Source organism: Gadus morhua, chromosome 7 (assembly GCF_902167405.1).
Source record: "Gadus morhua chromosome 7, gadMor3.0, whole genome shotgun sequence".
Lineage (NCBI taxonomy): Eukaryota > Metazoa > Chordata > Actinopteri > Gadiformes > Gadidae > Gadus > Gadus morhua.
Window position 1 is genome coordinate 12,241,140 of NC_044054.1, and position 12,284 is coordinate 12,253,423.

Sequence of the window (12,284 nt, forward strand, 5' to 3'; positions counted from 1 at the left end):
GCTGTCTTTTAGATTCATTTTATTTCATTGGCCTCGTTCATGTCCTGGAGGAAGGTGTTCTTTACACTGTATAAAAACATAATTACATTTAATAAAACAGTAGGCCTATTGTGGATTGCGTAGGTCCCACCATAATTCACACAAAATTAACACAATTAACAACATGATCTCCGTGAAAAATATTGAACAATAATTGCAACTATTGTAGGCTACTTCAGTTGTTAATTTTCATCCAAATAAAAAATACATAATCTATACTATGGCTAACTAAACCTGCTTCTTTAACACATCTGTGTATTAAACAGTGTTTTGGGTGTATGGCTCCAGATCAGAGTTGGTGTTGTGGTGCGTGTGTGCTCCATCCCTACTACTCCACCATCGTTTCCACTCCACTGCGCTTTGTGTGATGGCAGCGTGAGCAGATACAAAGGGCAACAAGGCGAGGGGAACAAAAGAGAGGAACCAAGGGGGTTGCTGCGAGGAAAACGTTCAGAAACACCAAATCGTGCAAAACTGCTAAGCACGGGTTGGCTTCGCAGTTATCCGTAGGCTGGAGCTCGTGTCTGTCTTTTGGGGAGCAGCGAATCAAAGCTTCCCAGACGCCAGCGAGAGGCAGCAGACTGTGAGTCCTCCTCCGCCGCCGCGCACGGTCCTGTTGATGAATAGGGGAGCAGTAGTGGCACACCACTTCCAACATCTCCGAGTCTGACGGGAATGACAAATAAAGAATAAAGGAGCCCTTTCAGAAGACACACAAGAGCAGAGGAATGTGCAGAGGTCCGTGTGGCTCGTTTCAAGCTCCCCCAAAACGGCATTTTTGGATCCTATGGTGCTAACTGATTGCTTGTAAACACAGTACACACTGCACACCAGTATTTACTGCGAGTTGGGTTTTTTGGGGGTCTTCTTTTGTCAGAGAGGGGGGGGGGGGGGGGGGGGAAACTTCTGCAATGGCACTGGTCATGGAACCTGTAAGCAAGTGGAGCTCGAGTCAAGTGGTGGACTGGATGAAAGGTAGGATATACCAAATATCACTAAATGTTCTTTAATTTGAAGTGTTTTGTGTATCATTAGAATCAACACTTTTGAGGCGAACGCGTTTGCACCTGCTGATTCTCCCTTTTGTGTTCCCTGAAAGGATGTACGTTTTTGGTTAATTGCGCCTTTCAAAATTTTGGTAAACCTTTCAGTTTTAAGTCAATCGACATGTTCTCCTGCATTTAAGATGTAGGCATTTGTGAACCAGAAAAACTACGTTCCATCATCCAGTTATTATCTTGCCCTTGTGTTGCTGCAGATTTCATATCATACGCATTTTCATAAAATCTAAGATAAACATATAACGCCACTCCATTAAGCTCTTCATTCAAAACGAGTATACTGGACAAATCGCCACTACACTGGCTTTCTTAAATATATTAACTTCCAGGGTTTTGTGATCTGACTTACGCAACGACAGGGCTTTGAAAGCAGTTTACATGAAAATTATATGATAATACAATAATCTAAACAACTTGTGTACGAACACAACTTTATCAGAATTATAACTACCAGCTGCAAACATTTAATATTTTATGCACTGAAGCAAAATATGTCAAACAACTGTTATGATACTTATCTTAAACTTAATTTAGGCTTAATATTAAGCCTAAATTGACACACAACACAACACACATTTCTGTTGAGCTCTACTTTTCTGTTCACAATCTGGCTAGATTGTGTATGATATCCCAATTACAGACTCTTGATACAGATAGGCCTATATTGTTGAAGGAAAGGTTTAAAGCCCGGCCATATATAGGATGAAACATACAGGATATCATGTTTATTTTAAAGTTCTGGCCAGCAAACAACCAGAGCTCGAAGATGACCTAAGATAAATGATAGCCGCACTAAAACGTCAAACTTTGACGTTGATTAATCATTTTTGGAACACAGGGTTTTGTGCTTGCAGTTTTTCAACTTATGTATTTATTCCTAGTATTTTGCATTGGTGATCCATAATAATATCCTCCACTGACAGAATAGGGTACCACTGACTGTCATAAGGCATTAGGCCTATATGTGTTGATATGTATTGATGTTACCTCAGAACCTTCCATTAATAATCCATTAGCGAACATGTTGTCTACATACATACACAAAGATCAGAGGCCAATAAGTAGGAGTTGGTTTGCAACCAGGTTTACATATTTGATCACGTTGCACTTGACAGTTCATTTGCCGGCCATGTGTGAGTGCAGCTGGAGTGTGTGATGTACGGTCGGATGTATACACACACACATCAGGAAGCACTGACTGTAGAAATCGTGTTCAACATCATCTGGGTTTTTACAAATATGTATGTGGGCTGACTGTATGCATCCCCGACGCAGGAGGCACAGGATTGGTGGCTGGATGAGAGGCCATGTTGTGACATCACTAGGAGCTTCTTCGTGGCCCTCGTGTGATAAGTGGAGCAGAGACAATCCGTCCCCACAGCTCAGTGACGGTCATTTAACGTGATGGATAGAAAGGCACTGAGACGCACACACACAAAGAGGTGCTGAAGGGGTTTTGAATCTGGTCTCACGTTCATTCCTCTCCCCTTGCATCATTCTTCGATCATACAGGATGCTTGCTTCCGCTTTATTTGCATATGTCACCAGGCATCATAACCTAAATGACCTAAACCCAGAATTAAATTCTCGAACCTATTCCAAAAATCCATTTCCACCAAGATTCCGATTCCCTAGCCATTCCAAACGTCCATGGTTTCTATTTCCTAATATAAATTAACATGCATGCATATGTGTTTTTATTTGTTGGGCACCTGGATATTTTTTTTGGTGTAAAAATAACAGAAAGTCAATATGGTATGAATAATGTTGTGAGAAGTGTTTAGACATCTGTTCGTACAAGATTGCAATTATAAGTATATTATGATGAATTCTTCAATCTGTTTTTCGATCGGTCAACAGGGCACTACCACTTTGGAAAATACATGTTTACAGTGCTAGTGCTACAGTGCACTTTCAAATAAAAAACATGTTATCTAATCTGAGGATGTAGCGGTTTATAGTTCCTTAGAGTGCGTGGGTCTCATTGCGACCCCATTTGGGATGGAGAGATTACTTTGCACAGTTCATATGTTGATGGAGATGTGACCCTTTTAAGGACCATTTTTATTGCTATTATTAATAAAGCATTGAAAAGTATCAGTTGAGTTGGATAAATGCAGTGTGCCTCCTCAGCATGATTGTTCCTCTCTCTCTATGAAATACTGAGGTATAATATTGTTGCTTTTAATTTTTTTCTTTGAGCTGAGAGAGCCAAGTTATTTTATTTCTATAGGTAAAAGATATGATTAATAAATAAGGTTTGGCTTCAGTAAGATATTCTTTCCCTTGCTTAGTTTAAGAATGCTCTGAAAAGCACCCTGCCCCCTTGTCCTGGTTCTTATTTGCTGGTTTTGTCCCGTTGTCGAGGGGAATCCCTGCCAAAACCCTGTGCTGGGGTTTCTATGGTTACGGCGGGAATTCTTCATTGACACAAGGAGTCTCAATTAACTTGGTAAAAAGACAGATTAGTAAAGCCTTAACATTTGATAAGAACCATGAACAACCCACATTTAGAGGACAGCTGAACTCAAACAGCATGCTTGATGAGCTTAAGGTCCACCCCAATGCTTAACCCTGTGTAAATAACCTCTATCTATAAGTAGTCTGGGTACCATCTTGTTTTCGTTAAAAAGGAAGAACACCACTGAGGAGCCATGAACATATAACTGCAGAGCCTTTGTGTTGTGGGTCTTTTGTTCATCTCGTGTTCATAGATTTGAGTGCAACCTTTTTAATTAAAGCTAAAAACGTCCCCAGCAGCTTAGTCATGACTGAAATAGGTCATCTGGTAGAGCGAGGTCCAAGTGACCAAGGTTCTCCACCACTCTCTCCCTTCATGAATCCATTCTGAAGTGGATTCTAGTGGGGTAAGTTTGTACTCATAGTGCTGACTTGGTACAGACATTTAGTACAAATTAAAATGTATAGGTTACCTTTTAGGGCAACTTTGAGGGTGAAGATTTAAACTGTGGGCCCCCCTCATATTATATTAATATTACAAGTCATCATATTCAATCCTTAGCAGGGATAAAGTCTACATTCAAAATACATTATATTGAGTGTACTTAGTTATGCTATTTCAACTGGATTTGGTTTCCCTGTATTTACCCTTTAGTTGATGAATTACAGTTTGCGCTGTGACTACCTAGTAAGTGACCATAGGCCTAAAATGGGACACCATTAAAAAAAACATAAATCTAGAACAAACAAATATAAATGTTTGAGTTATTATGACCAAGAACTTTCAGCCTTTTAGAGAGAGGCAAGTTGAATGAAGAGCCTTGAATGAAGAACGCCACAATACTCGTTATTTGAAGTGTTTGGCACTGAGGGAATCTGAACGAGCCCCCCTCATGACTCATTGATCCAAACGGTTTCTTATTCTGTTGCTGTCCCTCAGGCCTGGACGACTGCTTGCAGCAGTACACCCAGACCTTTGAGCGGGAGAAGGTGGGGGGCGACCAGCTCCTCCGCATCACCCACCAGGAGCTGGAGGACCTGGGTGTGTCCCGGATCGGCCACCAGGAGCTCATACTAGAGGCTGTGGACCTGCTCTGTGCCCTGGTGAGTCTCCCACAGCCTCCGCATCCTTCTTCTTGCTCCTCCCCATTGCTTCGCTGTGATTGGTTGGTTCAAACCTGCCCACATGCATCCGGCCCAAAGCACAGGCATCCCTGGAATCTAACCTTGCTTGGGAATGTTGTTGGGAATGTTGAGAACCATGACGATGATTTATCCATGAGGAGGTTAAGCAGGCGTTCATAATGATCTATAAATTGAAATCAGGTAACCTCCCCCTGCCGTGGAGGAAAAGGAAGATAACTGGTTGAGGATGGGCAAAATTAACATCATTAGCAACCAGTTTGACTTAATTAGTACTCAAAGGCCATCATGATAATAAAATTCATAGAATAATTGAAAACTTAGATTAATCAGAATCAGCTAATACCCGATTCTGACCGGGCTTCTGCAAGCTTACTTATGATTGCAAAATTAATTGGGTCTTTCTGAGGTTTGTAGAAATGCTTCTTCTAAAGTGAACTTTAATAAGGCAGCAGTCACAAAGCATTTCAAATCCCTACTGAGAGTTGTAGATACAGCAGTGTATTGGCCTGCATACTGATATGGATACAATCCAAAATGAAAAACGGAGTAGTAAGCTCAGCAATGAATTATCAATTTTTATCAAATGTCTATAAAAAATAATCGGTTGTTGGACTGCATTACAAAATGACAGCTGTACTCTTCCATCCTATGATTGGAATAAACTTGAGGCAGCAACTTTCCTATTTATCTATGTATCATTATTCTCAGTTTATCAATATTTGAATTATCATAATTGTTTTTACTTATAATACAAGTATTGTTTCAAAATTGATGCAGACGTAGCACCGTAATATAGTTGTACTTATTTTCATTGTTTTTATATTCACATAATATGTTATTCTTTATTCCTTATTAACGTTATATCACTTTCGGACTTGTTGTTTTGACAACAAGTATGTTGTCAAAACAACATACTTGTTGTTTTGACCTAATATTACATATTGCTTGCTGTTGATATCTTCCCATCATGTAAACCACACTATCTCCTCGATAATATTTCGTATTGATCCTTTGATGGAGGATGGTGTTGAGTGTGCAGGAGTTAAAGTGTCACCTAAAAGATTAATTTTTGGGCCGCTGGCACACAACCCCTCCTCCTCGCTCAGGGATCTGACTCCAGGCGATGCAGTCAATAAGCAGAGTGAGCAAACGCAGGGGAAGAGTGGGCGGGCGAGGCGCTAGAATAAGTCATCATTCACAGCAAAGTTCTGGTTGGAGGGAAGTTGGGGCTTGCTGACTGGGGCGTGGATGAGATGCTTCCAGACAGCGGAGAGAGCGGCAGAGAAGAGGTCCAAATGGGAATGAAACGGCGGTGGGGGGGGGGGGGGGGGGGGGGGGGGGGTCACAGATGTTATCACAGTCTAAAGTCTCCCGATGCTGCGTGGTGCTCTGGCTTGAGCCCGGCGGCCAAAGCCCCTTATGTAACTGGGATTCGGCTCTAAGTCTCTGGCCGCCCCACCCTCCCCCACCCGCACGCCCACCGCCCTCTCCGTCCCCACATTCCCTCCCAAGAAACGCCGACATGACAGACGGCCCAAAGGCCTGCTGCCATGTGCAGCAAGGCATTGTGGGTAGGCTTGTTTGCCGCTCTCTCTCCCCTGACATGCAGAGTGACAGCTGGAAGGGATAGAGGTGTGTGTGTGAAGGGGGGGGGGGGGGGGGGGGAAATGGGATTGGATGTGTATGTGTGCGCAATGGATGTATCATTAGGTTTGTGCCTCACACACAAACACACGCACACAAACATACACTCGCTCGCGCACACCCCACACACACACACACACACACACACACACACACACACACACACACACACACACCTTCACACACACACACACAAACATACACTCGCTCGCACACACACACACACACACACACACACACACACACACACACACACACACACACACACACACACACACACACACACACAAACATACACTCGCGCGCGCACACCCCACACAGATTTCCAGTGAACCCCACTCCCCTGTCGAACGTTGTCTAACTCACAAGCCAAAAAGCCCCCCCCCCCCCCCCCCCCCCCCCTCTCTCTCACCCCCCACCCACCGCCTGCTATTCACTATGGGAACCCAACAAACAAAAAACACATTTATTTCCTGTCCAATACCAAACGTTCCAAACCCCTCCGCCAGAACTACGGGCTGGAGACGGAGAACCTGAAGACCCTGTCCCACAAGCTGCACGCCTCGGCCAAGAACCTGCAGAACTTCATCACCAGCCGGCGCCGCAGCGGCCACTACGACGGCCACGCCACCCACAAGCTGCCCAACGACTTCCTCACCTCCGTGGTGGACCTCATCGCCGCCGCCAAGAGCCTGCTGGCGTGGCTCGACAGGTGAGACTCACGGGAAGAACCCGCCCCCCACGCGGGGGCGTCCCCCACGGTGGGACGCAGCGGGAGGCGGGACCACTGGGACCAACCCAGTGGTCCCGCCTCCCGTGCATCATTACCCTGACGGCCTCCTTTGAGCGAGGCGCCCTCACTCCCATCACTGTGTCTCAATTCACTCTGATTGTTACTCCGGTGACACCGCCCGCTGAATGACAAAATAAATACTTGCGACCTTTTCCACCCAAGTCTGGCGAAAGAGAACAGTATAATTGTAACATTAAATATGGCGGCGTTCCATTTGGCGGTGCCAGGGGTGCACCGAGAGGCGGGGGAGACAAAAAAAAAATGAACTACTGCTGCGATGTCTGAAATGGAGCCAAGTCCTAATTCCCATTAAAGTTCCCACCTGTGAACACCCTGCGATGGGGGACCAGATGAGAGGAATCAACAGCAGTTTTCAAAGACAGTTTTCAAAGATCCATTGCCTCACAGGGACAGAGCACTAGTTTCTATACACTTAGATGCTAAAATAATATTGGCTGATCATGCAGTTTGTTTTGGTGAATATTCAATAAATGTTTAATAAATCAATATTTGATACCGTAATGCTTCGGATATGTTATTCAGCAAAACTCTGCTGTAAATATTAATCTTACTAGTCATTTTTAATGTTTGACATTAATAATTGTGTGTGTGTGTGTGTGTGTGTGTGTGTGTGTGTGTGTGTGTGTGTGTGTGTGTGTGTGTGTGTGCGCGCGTGCGTGTCTGTGTGTTTTGACTAGTGTGTACTAAGGAACTCGGTTTGAGGTTGCACATTGCATTGAAGATTGATGTTACTATTCATCTTGGATATTTAGCGATCAGAACGTGCACGGCAGCATCATGTTTGTGAGGAAGATGAAGATGGCATACTAAGTCATTAAGATAATATAATATTGATCCCAGGGAAATTGGGTTCACTCTGACTGTGAATGATGTTTAGCTGACACCATTTGATGAACCAGGCCTGAGGCATACGGTTGACTAATGACCCAGGCATGCATTAAGGATGATCTAACGGTTCATTCCAGGTGCTACTTCTTTTTCAGGTCACCGTTTGCGGCGGTGGCCGACTACTCCTTGACGAGGAATAATGTCATCCAGCTGTGTCTGGAGCTCACTACGATTGTGCAACAGGTAAACAAACACACACACGCTAAGCCACAGGTCCTCTCAGTCAACTGCGTCCCCATTTTAAAACACAAATCTATGCAAATGAGCGTTATATAATCTGGTCTTTTACTGAGGTCCATGACTTGTCTCCATGGTTTCTTCTTAGTTTTACACGCACTGTTTTTATCGTGCTTGGATTCTTCCTCTATATTTACAGATTGATAACACAGCATGATGCACGACAAACTTAAACAACACCAAACATCAACACCTTTTGCCTGCTGACAAGAGTTTTCCGTTTTGCCAAACATGCCTGTCTGTGTGTGTGTGTGTGTGTGTGTGTGTGTGTGTGTGTGTGTGTGTGTGTGTGTGTGTGTGTGTGTGTGTGTGTGTGTGTGTGTTTGAGTGTGTGTGTTGTTGCGTGTTTGTGTGTGTGTGTGTGTGTGTGTGTGTGTGTGTGTGTTTGAGTGTGTGTGTGGTTGCGTGTTTGTGTGTGTGTGTGTGTGTGTGTGTGTGTGTGTGTGTGTGTGTGTGTGTGTGTTTGAGTGTGTGTGTGGTTGCGTGTGTGTGTGTGAGTGTGTGTGTGTGTGTGTGTGTGTGTGTGTGTGTGTGTGCGTGTGTGTGTCTGTGTGCGTGACAGTGTGTTTGTGTGAGTGTGAGCATCTGCCTCTTTAACTGCTCAAAGTGAGTGCACACATCTCCCCTCTCAGACCACTGCAACAAAAAAGCTCCTCAAATATCTTGGGAAGATAATTTCTCAATTCTCCGTTTCCCTTCCTGCCTTCCCACAGGCGACGGACACTATGTCGAGTTTCCATCCCCATAATACATGGATGCAATCAAATTGTGAGGCTTCAAAGTCCCTTCTCCCCACTCTGCTCATTATGAAGTGTGCAGCAAACATTTGCTTTGCTTAATCCTCAGAGGCAGGCCAGGTGGGCTGCGAGTGTTTGAGCGCAGTCATCCTTGGCGGAGCTACGCAGAGCTCTATGCTGGGCTCCCCTGATGAGGCTTCTATCGGCGCTGGCTACATGTGTTGTGCGTCCACTGCTTGTGTTTACGGGCTAAAATTAGACTCATGGCGAACATCCCGACTCACGCAGTGGGTGTTTCTTTAAAGGGAGTTCTGAAGTATACAGGCAAGCTGGCAACATAGAAACACACGCTGGAGAGGAAGAAACGTCGACGTTCGACAGCTCGTTCTATTCAGATATAGGGTTTTGTACACCTGACTTATTTTATTTCTTCGCCTATTTATCGGGTATTAAGACGATCCGTCGTTTCCAAAGGGAAGTCGTGTGTTGTGTCTTCGCCTGGGAGTCACGGTCGGTTTGAAGCGTTGTCGGCGCGGGAGGAGGGGGGCATGTAGGAGGGAGCGGTAGGAAAAAAAACAACCAGTTTGAGGCCGGGATGGACAGATATAGCAAGCGAGAGAGAGTGGGAAAGGATTCTGTGTTTTCTATGCTGGTGGTGACTCACTGGTGTTTGTCTTTCTGCCGGGTACGTGTAGGCGTATAGGGGGGGGGGGGGGGGGGGCAGGTGCCAAACTGTTTTTGTCTCAGCAGCACACATCCTGTCCACCTACACCGATGAGAACCAAGCAGTAATAATAACTGTATTTTGACACATTCCCACCAATTGACCCCCCCCCCCTCCCTGTGCTACATGTCTCTACAGGACTGCTCCGTGTACGAGACAGAAAACAAAATCCTCCATGTGGTGAGTTAACCCCTCTCCCGCCCCCATAACGTTCTTCTTCATTTCTCAACTGTTTCATCGTTGTCCTACCTCCTGTCTGAACTCCGCCCCTACCCCGTAGTGCAAGACCCTTTCGGGAGTGTGTGACAACATCATCTCCCTGTCGTCGGACCCCATGGTGTCGCAGGCGGCCCACCTGGAGGTGGTGAAGCTGGCCAACATCAAGTCCACGGAGGGATTGGTATGTCCCGCTGTCAATCAGGCCCTCTGTGGGCCGGTTGGCTGCCGGCCTTGGGCTTATGTAAAGAGACACCTCTCTCACAGCTCTATGTGGGACAGGATGTGTTCCTATCCTTCAGTAGAATTCTTGGATCATTTGTGCCGGGTACTTCACACTCTGTTAATGTGCCAACACTCCTAGAACATCAAAGTTGATTTTATTTCATCTTTATTTAGATTGAGCAACTCCCTAAAGCATGAGAGACCTAATAACGACAAACAATACAAGACATGATCGATGACGTGTATGTATATACAGTATACAGTAATAAACTGTATAAAATTATACTTTGTGAAGTCAGTACCTGGCGCTGCTTGCTGAGATCAACTGGTGAGTGACGATCCATAGCCTGACCAGGAGACATTACAACATGGTGAACTAAAACGAGTCAGAGAGACACGACAAACGAGTTCCTCCCCGCGTCCGACACACAGACTTCAGCTTAGACCGCGAATGCTGCAGAATTTTCTCCAGGCTTTCCTTGGCTGGGTTGACACTCCGATGGATGAAAGGGGGAAGAGGTTTAAACCCAGCACAAAGGAAGGGCTTATGCTTGCAGTGCAGATGCATGAATACAAGCATTTTTATTATCATTATGATGATTATTATTATTTTTATGGATACGCAGCCGTGTCAGATATTGAATCCTTGAAATCCCTAGACTATTTCTATGTGACAACTGGGATGCAGGCAAAGTACCAATATATAAATATCCATCGAGGACACTTTTACCTGCAGGATGGACACAGTCTCTGTGTCGCCCTCCCTCCTGCACAGAAAGCTTCAGCTGCTGCAACACTCCTTTGACTTCAACCTGTTTGTATCTGAGAACCAACTAAAGAAAACAGCATAAATAGCTTGAGTGTCATTTTGAGGGACGATCCAGAGACTACACTGAGTGGTGTGGTCCGTCCACGACGGAGCTGTCTTCATGTGTCCCATAACAAGGTTTACATGAACTCATGGATTCACGAAGAGATACAGAACCAGAGCCAACTATTTAATATAGCTATAGGATACATGGGAGTTATTCATGTGCCATGTTATTAATAGTGATAAAAGGTGTTCATTTATGCATGAGGCCGGATGCAGGACACATTGAGGTGGACGGCAGAGCAGAAACGTCCCCTTTGAGCGGGCACATCGCCTGGAGCCGGCCACCGTCTCCTCCATCTTAGTGCTGACCTACACTTCTACATGACTAGGTTGCCGGGGGCTACAGTAAGCCCCTCCCCCTTATTAATGTGGGTAGGGGCGGTGGAAACTCTCTCAGCCGTTCAGTAGAACCTCAACGGTGTCCTGGGTCGGGGCGGTGCCTCAAAACAAAGCTATCACCCTCCTCTCGGGCCCTTGGCATGTGGCTGATTTGGGTGTGTGTGTCTGTGTCTGTTGTTTGGGTGTGTGTGGGTGTGTGTGTGTGTGTGTGTGTGTGTGTGTGTGTGTGTGTGTGTCTGTGTGTGTGTGTCTATTTGTGTGTATGTGTGTGGGTCTGTATCTGTGTGTCTGTATGTGTGTGTGTTTGTGTCTGTGTCTATGTGTGTGTGTGTGCGTGTATCTGTGTCTGTATGTGTGTGTGTGTGCGTGTGTGTCTGTATTTGTGTGTGTCTGTGTCTGTGTGTATGTGTGTGTGTGTGTGTGTGTGTGTGTGTGTGTGTGTGTGTGTCTGTATTTGTGTGTGTCTGTCTGTGTTTCTGTATGTGTGAGTGAGAGATTATTTGCAGGTAAGAGTTGTTTTCTTAGTGTCGTTCTGTTAGGTGGAGCGATGGGTCGCTGAACATGGCCCTAATAGCTTCCCTCTAATTGCCGAAAATGTCATCCCGTTTGTTACTGGGGGGATGTAGTTAAAGTCCACTATGTTGCTCCTGATTTAATATAGCCCTGGTCTTCTCTGCACCAGGACTGTGAGGATGGCTTCTCATGCCTGCATTGGATTTGGCTAAAGCTCCACTGAGGAATTAGTTTCACCATCTATTGAACTTTAACTATGCATTTAGTCATAGTAATAATTTCCCAGAAAAGCATAAAATAATATATAATAATAAACACTCATGTATATTTTATTCTTATAATTATGAATATATGTATCATATATATC

The 12,284-nt window shown here is 44.9% G+C and overlaps 1 protein-coding gene across 6 annotated transcripts in view; it reads left to right on the plus strand.

Annotated features, from left to right (window-relative positions):
- Positions 1-335: 335 nt before the first annotated feature.
- Positions 336-12,284, plus strand: part of LOC115547880 (connector enhancer of kinase suppressor of ras 2) — a 26,385-nt gene continuing 14,436 nt past the window's right edge. For 3 of the 6 annotated variants that reach the window (XM_030362382.1, XM_030362387.1, XM_030362383.1), the window contains exons 1-6: positions 336-1,014; positions 4,501-4,664; positions 6,860-7,062; positions 8,130-8,235; positions 9,889-9,930; positions 10,031-10,150. In XM_030362382.1, coding sequence (XP_030218242.1) covers positions 951-1,014; positions 4,501-4,664; positions 6,860-7,062; positions 8,130-8,235; positions 9,889-9,930; positions 10,031-10,150 — 699 coding nt within the window. In that variant the 5' untranslated portion in view covers positions 336-950. The remainder of the gene's footprint in view (positions 1,015-4,500; positions 4,665-6,859; positions 7,063-8,129; positions 8,236-9,888; positions 9,931-10,030; positions 10,151-12,284) is intronic. The other 3 variants (XM_030362384.1, XM_030362388.1, XM_030362386.1) reach the window with 1 other exon arrangement.